Consider the following 16792-nt stretch of genomic DNA (forward strand, 5'->3'; position numbering starts at 1 on the left):
TTTCTTTTTGCTTATGTGGTGCTGAGGAATCGAACCCAGGGCCTCGAGCATGCAAGGCAAGCGCTCTACCACTGAGCCACCTTCCCAGCCCTCTGTGATATTCTTATCCCAAGAAACTACTCAGAAAAGACCAGAAGTGGTGCTGTGGTTCAAGTGGTAGAGCGCCAGCCTTGAGCACAGAGAGGTGGAAGGACAGTAACCATGCCCTGAGTTTAAGCTCCAGGACCAGCAGAGAGAGAGAGAGAAAGAGAGAGAATGATTGCTTTTTTTTTATCGGTCATGAAGCTTGAACTCTGGGCCTGGGCGCTATCCCTCAGCTCTTCAGCTTGAGGCGAGCACTCTACCACTTGAGCTACAGTGCCACTTCCAGAAAGAGAGAAAGAAAGAAAGAAATTGAGCAACAAAATGAAAACAAAAGGGTTGTGTGTAGAGGGGGAGTGGGATCCAGGTTATAACCCAAGTGGTAAGAATGCTTACATCACGGGGCTGGGAAGGTGGCTTACATCACATGCCCAAGGTCCTGGGTTCAATCCCAGTGCTGAAGTTTAAACAAGCACCATAGCTTATGCATTCTTCCCACGGTGCTCCGAGAACCCAGGGGGTCTGGGCGGGAAGCTTGTGGTTTGCTCCTCTCATGGTGGCCAGGAAGCAGATGAAGAGTCAGGGTAAGATAGAGACTTACTTCCTTCAGGAAGCCCTGCATCCCTCCACCCAAATAGCACCCCAGTCTTAGGACCAGACTTTCAATCACATGAGTCTGTGGGGGTCATTTCTTCATTCTTGTTTCTCCTTTTCTTTTTTTGGTGGTGGTACTGGGGATTGAACTCATGGCTTTGTGTATGCTAAATAGGCACTCTACCACTTGAGCTCCTCCTTCAGCCCCTTTGTGTCTGGTTTCTGAGATGGGGGTCTCGCAGGGTCAGCCCTGGATCAGCCTGGCCTGCAGTTGTACTTCCTCAATAGCTGAGATGAGGGCCGTGCAACACTGTGCCCGGCCAGTGGTTGAGATGAAGTCTCAAAAACTTCTTTTGTGCCTGGGCTCTCCTTGAACTGTGACCCCCTAGCCTCTGCTAGGCTTATAGGCCTGCGTGCCACCTCGGTTTTATAGTAGGCGCTGGCGAGGCCGTCCATGGTCCTGAAGCTCTCTCGGTCCAGCCGGATGGGTTGCTTGAGCTGTCCGTGGTCCTGAAATGCTATTGTTTTAAAGCCAGGTTGGCTTCCATTCTGCTTGGGATCTGGGTGACTCTTGCCCACTGTCGTCTGAGAATTAGAGTCCAGAAGCTCGACTTGGCTTTCAGAGATAGGAAAGGGGAAACCAAAAGAAAAAAAAAGGTAAAAAGAGCTATTTATTCTTTGGAGAATCTGTGCCCCTTGTGAAATGGCCAGGAATGGAAAAGAATGGCTGGCCAAGAAGAATGTAGGTCTCTTCCCCACCAGAAATATTGATTCTCCTCTGATCAAATCCTGCTCCTGACTCCAGCCACAGCCTGAACCACCAGCCCTGTGCCCAGGGCAGCCACCAACCCCAGACCCTGAGAGCCTGGGATTGGGGTGCAGAGCTGCCTTTCTCCTTGGAAAGTTGGGAGCCAGGCAAGAGTCGGGAGTGCGGGTGTAGAGAATACTTGCTCTGAGATTTAGGAGGGAAGAGGCAATATCTAAAGCAGGAAGATGAGAATTTTGGATGGGGGGAGCTGGGGGCCCGACTTCCAAAGGACACAGGAGGAAAGGTGATGGGAAGGGCGTGGCCATCTCCTGAAGATGAGGGGATCACAACCGCCCCCCCCCCGTGTTGGCCCTTCCTGTGGACAGGTGCCTGACCTCACTGTAGCTGCATGGGCTGGGTGGAGAGGAAGCTGGGCTGGCATGAGAAGCCACTGGAGTATGAGGGACCGACGCCAAGGAAAGTCAGGTGGAGAAGGGAGAAGCAAAGATGGTGAGGGGACCCAAGGAGTGGGAGGATTGTTTTATTAAGAGTTTGATGGTTCTCTCTCTCTCTCTCTCTCTCTCTCTCCCTCTCAGTTGTGCACCCACATGGGGCTGTGGCCTTTCTCCACTCATCCTTTTCTCTTCTTACTCGATCTGTCCACTTGTTTCTGCTTTTCCATTAGAAAATAAACTGTAGCTATCATGAAAGTTCATCTTTTCATAAAAAAATGGGGGTACACACCTCTCAATGCAATGCCCCTCTGTGTGGCTGCTCAGCACTGCACAAGAGGCCGATGAGAACTCCACAGGGGACCTTAATCTATCCTCCTTCTATCCTTCTTTCCTTTCATTCACTTGTGTGTGTGTGTGTGTGTGTGTTTCCTGGGGCTTGAACTCAGCGCTTGAGTGCTGTCTCTGTGCATTTTCACTGAAGGCTAGTTGCTCTGCCTTGTGCCACAGCTCCATTTCTGGCTTTTTTTTTTTTTTTGGTGGATAACAAAAGACGAGGGTCTCATGGACATTCTTGCCCAGGCTGGCTTTGAACCGTGATCCTCACATTTCAGCAAGGGTTACATATGAGTCAGCAGTGCTCAACTTTAATCCACTTTGGAACCGTTCTTAGTTGTTCCATTTTTTTTTTGGCCTGGTACTGGGGATTGAACCCAAGGACTTGAATTGTATCCACAACCTTCCAGGAAGGAAGACTTGTTTTTGGCATGAGGATGAGGATGTAGCTTAGTGGAAGAGCCTTGCCTAGTTTGTGTGAGGTTGCAGGCTTGGTCTTCAGCACAGTAAGAAAAGAGGGAGAGAGGGGAGGGAGAAGGAAGGGGGAGGGAGGAAATGAGGAAGAGAGAGGGAAAGAGGGAGGGAGAGAGGACTGTCTTTTTTAGGATTCTCCTGAGAGCCAAGATTCAACCCAGGCTCACGCGTGACATTTTGTTGCTGAGTCTCTCCTCAGTCCAGATTCCTTCTGCCACAGTGTATCTTCACCACATGGGCTTTTAAAATACATCTCAATGTGGAAACATAGAAAGAATAGTGCAAGGGACGCCCGTGCGCCCTGCCTGGCTCCCATAGTCCCCAGCATATGGCGGGTCTGTTTTTAGTGGCTCCCGGTCCGGCCGTTCTCCCAGCCTCCCTGCCTTATTTTAAAGCCAGCCCCCGACACTGGTGCTGCGCGTCCACAAGTATTTCCGTTTGTCTCTGGCTTAGAACTACTCCTGTATTTACTCCAGCCGCCGCTGTGTCCCAATCGAACCCAAACAAAACAGGCGTCATTTCCTTGTGTCATCTCAATATCTGCTCGGTGCCCACCTTCCCCTTCATTCTCCTCAACACCCGTTCACTGTTAGTGTGTTGCAAATCAAGATCTGAAGCCGTATGCGGGCTGAGTCCGCAGGTACCCCAGACCCTTTTCCTGTCAGACTTTCCCCCTCCTATTTATTTATTTTTTATTGGTTGTGGGGCTTGAACTCTGGGCCTGGGCACTGTCCCTCAGCTCTTCAGCTCAAGGCTAGCTCTCTACCACTTGAGCCACAGCATCACTTCTGGTTTTCTGGTAGTTCATTGGAGATAAGAGTCTTAAGGACTTTCCTGCCTTGGCTGGCTTTGAACCTCATATCTCAGCCTCCTGAGCCACAGGAGCACTCTCTCTCTCTCTCTCTCTCTCTCTCTCTCTTCTGCAGATATGTGGTTATTGTGGTGTTAGATTTCCATGGTATGTTCATATGATAATTTAATATGCTTACCCACCTCTGGATTCTTTTATTAAATAAGATACATACTTTTTTGTTTTACAAGAGTATGTTTGTTTGTTTGAGCTACTTTGAGCCACAGCACCACTTCCGGTTTTTGAGTGGTTAATTGGAGAGAAAAAGTCTCATGGTGACTTTTCTGCCTGGGCTGACTTTGAACCTTGATCCTTGGATCTCAGCCTCCTGAGTAGGTAGGATTACAGGAGTGAGCAACCCTTCCCAGCTGAGGAAAGTTCTTGTCAAAAAAAGAATGCTTGGGGGCTGGGAATGTGGCTTAGTGGTAGAGTGCTCGCCTTACATGCATGAAGCCCTGGGTTCAATTCCTCAGCACCACATACACAGAAAGAGCCAGAGGTAACACTGTGGCTCAAGTGATAGAGTGTTAGCCTTGAGCAAAAGAAGCTCAGGGACAGTGCCTAGGCCTTGAGTTCAAGCCCTAGGACTGGCAAAAATAAAAAATAAAGAGTGTACCCTCTGGGGGCTGGGAAAGTGGCTCAGTGGTAGAGTGATTACCTTGCATGCCTGAGGCCCTGGGTTCGATTCCCCAGCACCACATAAGCAAAAAGAAAAAAGCCGGAAGTGGCGCTGTGGCTCAAGTGGTAGAGCGCTAGCCTTGAGCTGAAGAGCTGAGGGACAGCGCCCAGGCCCAGAGTTCAGGCCCCACGACCGGACCCAAAAAAAAAAAGAGTGTACCCTCTTCTCTTTCCCATCCCCCTCTCCTCCTCCACTTCCCCCTCCCTTCCCCCCTCTTCCCCTCCTCTTCTCTCCTCCCTCTTTCCCTGCTTTCTCTCCCTCCTTGACTCCCCCTCTGGCAGGCATCAAACTTTTCCTTCCTCCAGACCGGACACAGGTAGAACCTCGGCTCTCTTTCCGTCTCTTCTGGCTGAGGCTTCTCCTCCTCTGGCAGTTTCTTCTCTCCCAGGCTCTGTCCCTGGTGGTCAGCAGATCACAAGGTCCCTGGCGGTCAGATCCATGTTCTCCTTTGAATCTGGGTGACACTCAAAGCAGATGAAGAAGGCCAAAGGAGGAGGGTGGCGGCCACAGCAATGGGTCTTTGATCTTCTTGCTTGCTCTTAGGGCTCTAGGTTTTCATTTTTCTTCCACCTTTGCTGTCCTCATGGTATCCTCTCTCTAGTCGGCACAGAGTTTGCACAAGTGTGCACAAAGTTCTCACAGAACACCTTTGAGGACATATTGTCTCTCGGGGTTTTTTTGTTTGTTTTACTGGGACTTGAACTCAGGGCTTTGCTCTGGTAGGCAGGTATTCTCCCCTTTGAGCTGTGCCTGCAACCCTTTACATCATCATTTGAACAGGTGTTGGATTCGTGCCAGGCTGGTCGGCCATCTGTTGTAGCTATGATGACAGGCAGGACCAACTTTTGATTGGTTGAGGACCTTTTTCCATCTGTGATCCTCCAGATCTCCATCTCCAAAGTGGGTAGATTACAGGTGTGAGCCACTGGGCCTGGCCTCTTGGCTTCTTGGCCTCTGCTCTGTCCTGGCTCAGCTGTTTCTCCTCCCTGAGGCGGTGTCTCCAGCTGTCCCCATCTGCCCAGTGCTCTCTGAAGTGTCCTGTGTGCTCCTCTCCTGTCTTGACTGGTTTGATCTTTCATGTGTTTGAAGCGTGTAACTGGATGTTTTGTAGACAGTCCCACGATGACCTAATGAGTGGATGTGGGTTACACAGCCCCAGCAGGGGAGCTAGAGGAAGAAAGCAGGAGCTGGCTCCCTGGCTCACACGGGGTCCCTCTGTCTCCCCACTGATCGTTCACCCTCTTGACCTCCAGCAGTGCCAGCTTTCCTCACAACAAAGGAAACTCTTCTTTTTTGTTTCTTTGGCAGTACTGGGGTTTGAACTCAGGATGCTTGTGCTTGCTTCTGACATTGCTGGCAGAGTTGCCATATGATTTTTTTTTCTTTTATTGGTCTGCCTACATGCACAAAACAAACTTGCAATTCTCTTATTGATTAATTAATATTGCATAATCAGAGGCTGAGGCAGGCGGTTTGCAGAGTTCAAGGCCAGCCTGGCATCTAGCTGGAAATCCAGCTAGATATCCAGCTGGAAATACACACACACACACACACACACACACACACATATATATTTAGATAACAGGAATTTATATAACACCCAAATAGCCAAGGATTTTTCCTGCTTGATTCTGTTCTCTCTGTTTTGTTTTGCCAGTCCTGGGGCTTGAACTGAGGTCTGGGTGCTGTCATTTAGATTTTTCACCCAAGGTGGAGGCTCTACCACTTGAACCACAGCTTCACTTCTGGCTTTTTTGCTGGTGACTGGGAGATAAGCATCATATCACTGTGTATGTGTATGTGATTGCTAATCGATTTCATCTCTGCCTCCTCTTGCTGGCATGTAAACAGTAGATTCGGAACCTATCTCAGGGGGAGGTTGCTGGCTCATTTCCGGGCTCCCTGCATCCAACCTAAGTTGGCCAGGCACCAGTGGTGTATGCTTGTAATCCCAGCTACTCAGGAGGCTGAGATCTGAGGATTGAGTTTCAAAGCCAGCCCAGATAGGAAAGTCCCAGACTCTTATCTCCAATTAACCACCAGAAAGCTAGAAGGGGAGCTGTGTCTGAAGTGGTAGAGTGCTAGCCTTGGCCAAAAAAAGCGCAGGAACAGTGCCCAGTAAACAGCGACCTGAGTAAAAACTTCAGGACTAACACACACACACACACACACACACACACACACACACACACACACTGCAGTAGTCCTGGAGATGAGGAAAGAGGGGAGGCCACCAGGGGGTCTGGAAGCCAGGTACCCCCTCTTATCCCTCCTCTGCCCCCAGGCCTCTCCCTGGTGGTGGGCTTGGTTCTCTACATCTCCAGCATCAACGATGAGGTCATGAACAGGCCCAGCAGCTCCGAGCAGTACTTCCATTACCGCTACGGGTGGTCCTTCGCCTTTGCTGCCTCCTCCTTCCTGCTCAAAGAGGTGATGCAGTGGGGTCCGCTCTGCCTTGAAGGGGGGCTGTGGAGAGGGGCACTCACTCCGGACCCAGAGGAAGAGCAGCTGGGGGTCTGCGTTCTGGATTATGAAGGAAAGTAGCCGCGGAGGGTCTAACTCCTGGGTTCTGAGAAGGAGGGGCTGGGCTTTCCAACTCCTGGGTTCTTGGAGGGGGACTCCATGGGAGTCTAACATGGAGGATGCTAGAGAGGGAGAGGGAGAGAGAGAAGGAGACAGAGAGAGAGAAAGAGAGAGAGAGAGGGTGTTCCCTGGGTCTCCCTGCAGAGTTGTCCTGGTCCCCAAGGAGGGTTCCCTGGTCCTCATGGCGGGGCCCCTGGTCCCGATGGTGGGGTTCGGGTTCCCAGGGCGGGGTCCCGGGCCCCCAGGGCGGGAGCCTGGGCCCCCAGGGCGCAGTCCCGGCTCTGCAGGCTCTGATGCTGCCCCGCCGCAGGGGGCCGGCGTGATGTCGGTGTACCTGTTCACCAAGCGCTATGCCGAGGAGGAGATGTACCGCCCGCACCCCGCCTTCTACCGGCCGCGCCTCAGCGACTGCTCCGACTACTCGGGCCAGTTCCTGCAGCCCGAGGCCTGGCGTCGCGGCCGCAGTCCCTCGGACATCTCCAGCGACGTGTCCATCCAGATGACCCAGAACTACCCGCCGGCCATCAAGTACCCGGACCACCTGCACATCTCCACCTCGCCCTGCTGAGCCGCGGCCGCGGCGCCCTCAGCCCCGCCCCGCCCCCACGAAGCCCCGCTCCCACGTAACCCCACCGCTTGATTGGCCCCTTCCAGCCCGAGACTCCTCCCCTTCCCGCGCCCCTTTCTGCTGCCCCCGCCCGTTTGTCCTTCTTTATTTCAATGGCTCCGCCCATTTGTCCAACTCTGCTTCTTCATTGGTCCTTTCCACTTCCAGATGACTCCGCCAGAGCCACGCCCACTTCCCGTGGCTCCTCCCCCGTTCCACCTGCTCTGCGCCCCTGCGCCCCTGCCCTGTCTCCCCGCAGAGGCCCGAGTGGGACCAGCAGCGGCCGGGAATGCCAACCCCCTTCTCCGCTCCACCCGGACCCCTTGTTTCCTGTCACATAGAACCTCTGAGGCGCCCGGCCCCCCTATCCGCACCCCATGTCCCACCTTTCTCTCTCTCTGTCTCTCTCTCTCTCTCTTGCTGTACCTTTTCCACCCTGCCCTGGAATGCGGCCTGTCGTCTAGGGCTCTTGTCTAACCGCCACCGTGCTCTCAGCTCTCAGGCTAGTCCTTCCTCCTCCTCCTCCTCCTCCTCCTCTTCTTCCTCCTCCTCCGGCTTCTCGTCCTGCTCCTCCTCCTCCTGCTCCTCCTACTCTTCCTCCCACCCTCGCCCACATCCCTTCTGAAGCCCCCAGGTGCACCCCAAACCCACAACCAAACCAGGAGGGGGACCCCAAGGTGGTGGGAGCCCCCAGGCCGTCTCCACACCTGTGCCCGCCTCTCCCCCCTCGAGGCCCCGTCGGGGGAGGGAGGGGCAGTAGCGGGGGTCAACGCCCCCCCAACCTCTGTCTTCCATTTTCTGGCACTCCTCCTCATCGATGACCTCCTCCGCACCCCAGAACCCTCAACTCCTGCCCCTTGGACAGACTGGGGGTGGGGAGAGGGGAGGTCACCCGAGCGTCGTCCAGCCCCTGTCGGGGCGAGGCGCGGTAGCACAGCGCTGTACACGGAACCGGCACGGCCCCGGGGTGGGGGGAGGGGGCTTTTAGTTCGCAGGGGGGAGGGGGAGGGCATCCAGTTAACCTGTCTTCACGCAGCGATTTTTAACGAGGCGGGGGTGGGGGGGGCCTGGCTCCGTTATTTGCCGTGTATCATATGTAAATACCGACAGAAACTTCAATAAACTCTATTTCAAACACGCCTCTGCCCGCCCGAGGGAAGGGGCTGGGTGCAGGGGGAGAGGGCGAGTCTGGGGTCTTGCAGAACGAGGCCACACTGGTCTTATGAAATTAATTAATAACCACAGTTAATAGGCAGTGCTTTAAAACTCAGCCTCTGGCCGGGTGCTGGTGGCTCACGCCTGTCACCTCAGCCGTTCAGGAGGCTGAGATCTGAGGATCACTGTTCAAAGCCAGCCAGAGCAGGAAAGTCCATGAGATTCTTATCTCCAAGTAATCACCAAAAAGCTGGAGTGGAGCTGTGGCTCAAGTGGTAGAGGGCCAACCTTGAGCAAAAAGCCAGGCAAGAGCCTGAGGCTTTGAATTCATGTCCCAGTACCAACAGGGGGGGGGAGAGAGTGGGATGAGGGAGGGGGTAGAGAATCAGTTCATGCACAATATTCACACAGCAAAGGAGTGTATTCAGGATCAATAAAAATCAGGGCATTGCTGTGAGCATGTAGATGTTGTGACTTCCCCTTCTTCCTCCATTCTTCCCTTGATTTTTCCTCCCAGCCACCATGTTGGATTGATTGGCCTCCTGGGCACATAGGTCCTGCGTGGGAAGTAAAAGGCTCACCCAAGATCATGCATAGAATCCCCTAGGAAAAGAATCCGCATCTGACTCCTACCCCAGCCTCTTCCCGTCCACCCAAGCAGCGGGCTTCCTGAAGGCTCCGCTCGGTCCCTCGGTTCAGAAACAACTGCCGACACTTGTTGCACACCTACCACAGCCAGACTTGCCTTCCCCGAACACCCTCCCACCAGGCAGTAGCTCCGTGTGTAGGAATTATGGCTCTGCTTTTGCAGGGGAGGGAGTGCAGAAACGGTTCCAAAATCTAGGCTGGAAGCCACTATACTGAGAACTGAGAACAGCCTAGATATCTGAGGTGCATGTGCATGCGTGTGTGTGCGTATGTGTGCATGAGTGTGTATGTGTGCGTGCGTGCGTGAATGGTGTTGGCTGTGAACCCAAGACCTTGTATATGCTGAGCAAGCACTCTACCACTGAGCTGGACTCACAGTCCCTTCACGTATATTCTTTATTTTGTGCCAGTCCTGAGGCTTGAACTTAGGGCCTGGTCACAGAACCTGAGCTTTTTCTACTCAAGGCTGATGCTCTACCACTTGAACCACAACTTCAACCTCTGGCTTTTTGGTGGTTTGTCGGAGATAAGAGTCTCACAGACTTTCCTGCTTAGGTGGCTTCGAACCCTGATCCTCAGATCATACCCTCTGGAGCTGCTTGGATGGCAGGGGTGAACACCAACACCTGGATAACTGTTTATTCTTGTTTTTGTTTTGTTTTTTGTTGTTTTTGTTTTTTCCCCACTACAGATTTGATGTAAACCCAATCGGTGACCTTGAGCAAAGTCTTAATGGCTTGGGCTTGTTTCCCATTTTTTTTTTTTGTTAGAATCTGGAAATGACTTAGACTGATCCCAAATCCCTTTGGAACAGGAAGGGCTGTGCTGGTAGGTTTGAAGGAAATAATTCATATTCAGCAGGATCTGACTCCCCAGAGAAATATTCTGAGTCATAATTCCAGGAATTTCTGAAGGTCATGCTGGAGGTTCACCATGGCAAATAGGTTTCAGCTTCTTTGTGAAGACCAATGGACTCCCAGTGGCTGTCAGGAGCAGGGTGCCAGAAAGATCCCCCGTTCCCCACATGGCCTGCCCAGTGGTGGTGGGGATGAACATCCCCATCGATTGGTGCTGTCTGCCTTGCTGATCCATTGGTCCTGCCTGCTCTGCCTGCAGCTGGGATAGCAGTAAGTGCTACTCATTGGTTGACTTCATCTGGAACTTGAGAATCTTAATTTATATCCTTTCTTTGTGTGTAAATTAAGCCAAAGAAAATAAGATACAAAACACCATTCCCTCCCAAATAATGTAACTTAAGCTAGCTTGTTCTATTCTGCTTACTTTTTTTTTTTTTTAGTAGAATGGAAGCCCATAAAGACACACACATTTTGAAAGAGTAATTCATGTAGCTGTCTAAAATAAGTGAGGATAGGCTGGTGCCTCAAAGCCTCCTCCCTTCAAGATACATAGGAGGATTTCAGGAATATTCTATGCCTATAAACACATATCTTCAGGGGTTAAATCTACATGGAGACAATGGATGGGGTGACATGTAAATGCTTATTTTATCCAGCACATAATTCAAATAGTTTCTTTCCTTCCAATTCCACGTGCCTGCCCGTGTACTAGGGAGCTCCTGCAGTGTCCATTACGTAACGCTTCCTGGCTGTTTCTCAAAGCTTATTAACAATAGTTTGCATAAATCAATTGCATCATTTATCAAGTACTGGCCACTTTGCATTACATCCCTAGTCCTTTAGATCCAGCCCTCTAAAGCATGCTTGTTTCCATCCTCCTTTCATAAGTGACATCCTTAGACATTAGCACAGAGAGGCTAATTCACTTTTTTTTTTTTTTGGTCGGTCGTGGGGCCTGAACTCTGGGCCTGGGCGCTGTCCCTCAGCTCTTCAGCTCAAGGCAAGCATTCTACCACTTGAGCCACAGTGCCACTTTTGGCTTTTTCTACTTATGTGGTGCTGAGGAATGGAACCCAGGGCCCCATGCATACAAGGCAAGCATTCTACCACTGAGCCACTTTCCCTGCCGACTAACTAGCTTTTTCTTGGTCACACAGCTAGAAACCTCTCTTGCATACAATGGGCTCCTGGGACATCCTGAGCTGGCATTGTTAACCCCCTTAGGGGTGTACCCCATGCACAGGGAAGTCCCATCCAGTTCTACACACACACACACACACCACCACCACTACCACCACTTTATGGTGGTATTGGGGCTTGAACTCAAGTCCTGGGTGCTGTCCCTTAGCTTTTTCGTTCAAGGCTAGCGCTGTACCACTTGAGCCATAACACCACTTCTGGTTTTTCTGGTGGTTCGTTGGAAATAAAGAGTTTAATGGACTTTCCTGCTCAGACTAACCTTAAACCTCGGTCCTCAGATCGCAGCCTCCCAAGTAGACAGGGGTGAGGCATTGGGTCCTGGCTAGCAAATTTTTAGACATATTTCAGGCAGGAGCTTTGCTGATGGCCCCCAGCATCTTTGATGTGTGATTTTTAAGCACCCTGGAGAGGTCCCTTCTTCACCCCTTCCCTGTCCCTGGTTTGGGAGTGAGGGGTGAAGAGGATCTCCCCCCACCCCCAGGACCGGGAGCCTTGGGCCAAAGCTGCAGGCAAGGGTTGAGGCTGGGGCCACCTGACTCTAGCGCTGGGAGATTTCCACTTCACCCGGAATGAGGACGCTGGGGAAATGCTGATCCCCTTCGCAGCCAGCCGGAAGAGCAGCTACCGCACCCCATCCTCCGCCCATCCTCCGGGGAAGCACAAAGGCCCAGCTGGGCCGCCAGCCACACCTGCGACCAGACCAGCGGGAGAGGAGGCCTGAGGGAGCGTGGGTGACGGGACTGGGGGGGAAGGGGGAGGGAGGAAGGGAGGAAGGAACCCTCATCCTCCTAGACCCCTCTACTCATTCAGCCTGCCATTCACTGTTCACTCATTCTTTCACTCAATCATTCTTTATTCCTTCATTCACCCATTCATTCACTCACTCATTCATTCATGTATTATTCATTCATTCCTTCACTGACTCATTCATTCATTCCTTCACTCATTCACCTATTCATTCCTTCACTCATTCTCCCATTCATTCACTCATTTAGTCACTCATTCACTCATTCATGTATTATCCATTCATTCCTTCACTAACTCATTCACTCATTCTGAATCCCTGGGCAGAAGTGTCCTGTCTGCCAGCCTGCAGTTGGGGGCAGTGAAGGGGTAAGATTGGGGTCTGTTCTGGACAAGGTCCCATTCTGGTGGGAGAGCCAGGGCCCCACCCTTTACCCTCCACCTGGTGGGGTGTCTGTGCCCCCCCCAATCCCCAGCAATCAGGAGCAAGGTGGAAGTGTAGGCAGCCCCGGGGCTGGCTGGGGCAGGCCAGGAGGGCTTTCTGGAGGAAGGGGTATTTAGTTGTCTCTTGGAGAGGTTAAGGAGGTAGGAATGTGGATCCAGTGTGTGGAGGTGGCAGGAGGGATGGAAAAGGAGGGGCACATGGTGACAGCCAGATGCCAGCATCTCACACCTGTGATCCTCACAATTCACGAGGCTGAGATCTGAAGACTGAAGTTCAAAGCCAGCCCAGGCAGGAAAGTTCATGAGACTCTTTATCTCCAATGAACTAGCCAACAGTGGCACTGTAGCTCAAGTGGTAGAGCACCAGCCTTGAGCAAAAAGGTCAGGGACAGAGTCCAGGCCTTGAGTTGAAGCCTCAGTACCAACACACACACATGTAGATGCACCCACACCCGTGTATAGACACATACACACAGTTGCACACATGCACACACACATGCACGCAAGACACGCCATGAGGAGGGCATGTTTTCTCTAGGGACAATAGAAGCTATTGCAGAAGTGGAGACAGGGTCAGTTTAGAATATCCTAAAGTGCTTTGGGGACCGTGTGGAGACCAGAAGGAGACTGGCACTGAGAGCTGGGGGTCACCCGAGGGGGCTGTGTGGGGCCACAGCCGGCTTCAGGGAACGGAAGGAGAGAGGCCTGGGCCAAGCTTTCCTGCAGCTGGGGCTGGGCGACCCTGGCATGCCCTGCACTTCACAGAGTCACGCGATTCTGTCATGTGTAGCTGCATGGCTTCACAGGGGTCAACCCACTGGGTCCCCCAGGTTGAGAGCCTCTTGAGTGGTCTTGCTGCTTTTCCTCTGGACAGGGAGAGAATGCCTCCATCTCTACTGCACAGTTCCTCTCCTGCGCTGCTCCCTTCCTGGTCCCGTCTGCAGTCCTGGCTGCCTCAGGCCTCCCTCCCCCATGGCAATCCACGCTTCAGGAGCCATCCGGGCATCTCTCCTACTTGGGCTCTGTCTGACTCATGAGCTGATCAGGTCTGGCCCACCCAGCACACTCTCTCCTTCTGACTGGGTTGGTGCCAGCTCTTGCCTAACCCTGCAACTGAGGCTTATTCTGCCCCCCCCACCCTGGGCCTTTCCCCCACCTGGGAAGGGGTTTGGCTGCAGCAGGAACTTGGGGGCTCATTATAGAAATCTGTCTGCTACCGAGTGCCAGTGGAGCGCACCTATAATCTTAGCTGCTCAGGAGACTGAGATCTGAAGATTGAGGTTCAAAGCCAGCCCAGGCAGGAAAGTCCATGAGACCCTTATCTCTAATTAGCCACCAAAAAGCCAGAAGTGGAACTGTGGCTCAAGTGGTAGAGCACTAGTTTTGAGTGAAAAAAAAGCAAAGGGACAGCACCCAGGCCCTGAGTTCAAGCCTTAGGACTGGCACACAAAGAAGGAAGAAGGAAGAAAGGAGGAAGAGGAGCAGCAGCAATGCCTTCTCTTTAGTCACTGACACAAATTTACCCAGTAGATGTAAAAATATGAAAATTAAATGGAAGGCAGAGAAAAGCCAGTCCCCATGAGTTACATTATATCTACCCCAAGACACACAACAATAAATAAAGTATAACATGGATACATTCGGAAGATAATTGTTTTATTTTACCAATCCTGTGGCTTGAACTCAGGGCCTGGGTACTGTCCCTGAGCTCTTTTGCTCAAGGCTAGCACTCTACCACTTGAGCCACAGAGCTACTTTCGGCTGTGTGTGTGTGTGTGTGTGTGTGTGTGTGTGTGTGTGTGATTAATTAGAGATAAGAGTCACCAACTTTCCTACCTGGGCTGGCTTTGAACCTGGGTCCTCAGATGTTAGCCTCCTGAGTAGCTGGGATTACAGGCGTGAACCACCAGCGCATGGCTCAGAAGATTATTGAGAGTTGACAAGGCCTGTGATGAGAAGAAATAAGTCTAATTGTTAAGAAACCTTTTTCAACATGGACTGATGCCAGCCAGAACGATGAATAAACCTACCCCTTACCTGAAAAAAAAAGAAAAAAGAAAAAAAAGAAACCTTTTTCACTACATAAATGAATTCTTGTTTTTACAATATCTTCTGTGCCATTTGATTCTATTTTTTAAAAAAAACACGCGTATATTAATTTGCTTCAGAAACATTAAAATTTTGTTAAAAACCTTCTTATTAGCATATTTTAATTTTGCCAAAGGGTTTCACTGTGAATAAAATACATTTTAATTTAAGAAGAAAAAATAACAGTAAGTGCCTGGCGTGGCTGACTAGTTTATTTTAATGGCTCCTGACAGGGCTGTTGTCCTCTCTCTGGAGGCCCTGAGAAGGCTGGAGATATTCTTGGTGGGCATCAGCCAGGGGAAAGGGTGGCTGCCGGTTTCTGGTGGGTGGAAGCCAGGAACAGCATACAGGACTGTCCCTGAATGAGAGTTTGCTTGTTTCAGATGTCATTATGCTGAAGCTGAGAAACTGGCTGTGTGTGTGTGTGTGTGCACATGCATGAGTCCTGTGTCTTGAACTCAAGGCCTGGCTTCTGTACCTGCCTTAGTTTTTTTTTCCTCAAGATTGCTGCTCTACCACATGAGTCATAGCTCTACTTCCAGCTTTTTGCTGGTTAATTGGAAATTAGATTCTCATAGACTTTTCTGCCCCTGGCTGGCTTTGAACCTCGATCCTCAGATCTCAGCCTCCTGAGTAGGGAGGATGATGGGCATGAGCCACTAGCATCCAGCTCAGATGTTGTTGTTTTAAAATAACATCTGCAGGAAGACACAGGCCTGGGAAGGCCAGCCTGCCCGGTGCAGATGTGAGACCTCATCCCCTACGTCTGAGAAGAGCTGGCTTTCCTCTTGAGAACGGCGGGGTTTAGAGGTCAGCAGTGCTGTGTCAAGGTCACACGTGGGCCAGGGATGTCCCTGAGATGCAGACGAAGAGCAAACTTCCTCCCGTCTCACGTTCTCCACTTGCTGTGCTCCCCCCTCTCCTGATGGCTGTTTCTAGAACTAACAACACAACAATGTCCATCCGTTCTTCTCAAAACTTGCCTGACCCTCTGGTTCAGTCCTGGACCAGGCGAGTTGTTTCCATCCTACACACCCTCCTCTGCTCCCCAGCCTGACCTCCCCCCATCTTAGGGGTGGACCCTCATTCACCCCTTCAAGGTTCAGAGGTAGGTGGGGGGGGCTATGAAGAGTTGCTCTTCTGGTAAATTTAATGCGATTTTATTTGACAAGGGCTCTTTTGCCCTTTCTCCCCCCGGGAACAGACATTGGATGGACGTGGGGGGGGGGAGGTCGAGTTTCCCCTGGGATTTGGGGAAAAAAGAGAGAGATGGAGTGGGGGGGGGAAAGCGCGCTTTCCTGGGGTCCTTTTTGAAAAGGCCCTCCCCTCATTTCCGGCCGCCGCTGCCAGCCTTGGCTAGGCGCCTGGATCCCGTTGCTATGACGACAGGAAGAGGCGGTGGCGGCGGCAAGCGATGCTGAAGCCATGCAGGCTAGTGGGGGTGGGGGGTGGCTTTTGAAAGGGGGTGGGGGTGGGGAGCAGGGGCTCAGGGTAAGGGGGGGCGGGGACAGGGGGGTCCCAGCTCTGACCTCCTCCCTGTGTCTCAGCCCCAGTCCCTCTATCCCCCCCTTTTTTCCATCCTCCTCCTCTTCCTCCTCCCTTTGGTTTCCTAGTGCTGTTGGCTCAGTCCGTAAGTCTGTCTCTAGGTCTCTGGGTCTCTGTCTCTCTCCGCCTCGGCCTTGCTCCATCTGCTCCCCCTCTTTCCTTCTGTCCCCCCCTCCTCCTGCCACCCAGGCCCCCTCCCCCTCCCCCTGCACATTCCTCTCATTCATTACTCTCCCCCTCCCTCTCACTCTACCAAGACCTTGCCCCCTCCCCAGCTCCTCCCCCTCCCCCTCCCCCCATTCCTTCCCCTGTCAGAGCCTCGCAGTTCCTCTCTGTCTGTCTGTCCCCATCTGTCCCTCCTCCAGTCCCTTCTGGGATCCAGAACCTGAACCCCTCCTCACCCTCGGCTCTGCCTCTTCTCTGGGGTTCTCCCTTCCGGGCTCTGCCTCTCTCTCTCTCTCTCTCTGTCTCTCTCTCTCCATGCCTAGCTGTCTATCTGTCTTTCTCTGTCTGTGTCTCTGTGTCTAACTTCCTTCCACTACCCGTCCCTGCCTCCCCCAGTCCCTGGTCCTCAGGCTCTGGGTCTCTCTCTCCGCTTCTCCTCACCTCTCTCGTCTCTCCCTCCCTCCCGGGTCTCGATCTCTCTCGGTCTCTCTCCTTCCACCGCTTCCTTCTGCCGCCGACCCTGCCCCCAGTCCTTCCCTTCC

At 52.2% G+C, this 16792-nt stretch overlaps 1 protein-coding gene across 1 annotated transcript in view; it reads left to right on the forward strand.

Annotated features, from left to right (window-relative positions):
• The window catches only part of Cacng7 (calcium channel, voltage-dependent, gamma subunit 7), a 30302-nt gene extending 22928 nt beyond the window's left edge, over positions 1-7374 (forward strand). Inside the window, exons 4-5 of the mRNA XM_013027799.1 lie at positions 6499-6644; positions 7108-7374. Of these exons, the coding sequence (XP_012883253.1) occupies positions 6499-6644; positions 7108-7365 (404 nt within the window). The 3' untranslated portion in view covers positions 7366-7374. The remainder of the gene's footprint in view (positions 1-6498; positions 6645-7107) is intronic.
• Positions 7375-16792: the final 9418 nt, after the last annotated feature.

The sequence above is a fragment of the Dipodomys ordii genome, unplaced genomic scaffold (genome assembly GCF_000151885.1).
Source record: "Dipodomys ordii isolate 6190 unplaced genomic scaffold, Dord_2.0 Scaffold105, whole genome shotgun sequence".
NCBI lineage: Eukaryota > Metazoa > Chordata > Mammalia > Rodentia > Heteromyidae > Dipodomys > Dipodomys ordii.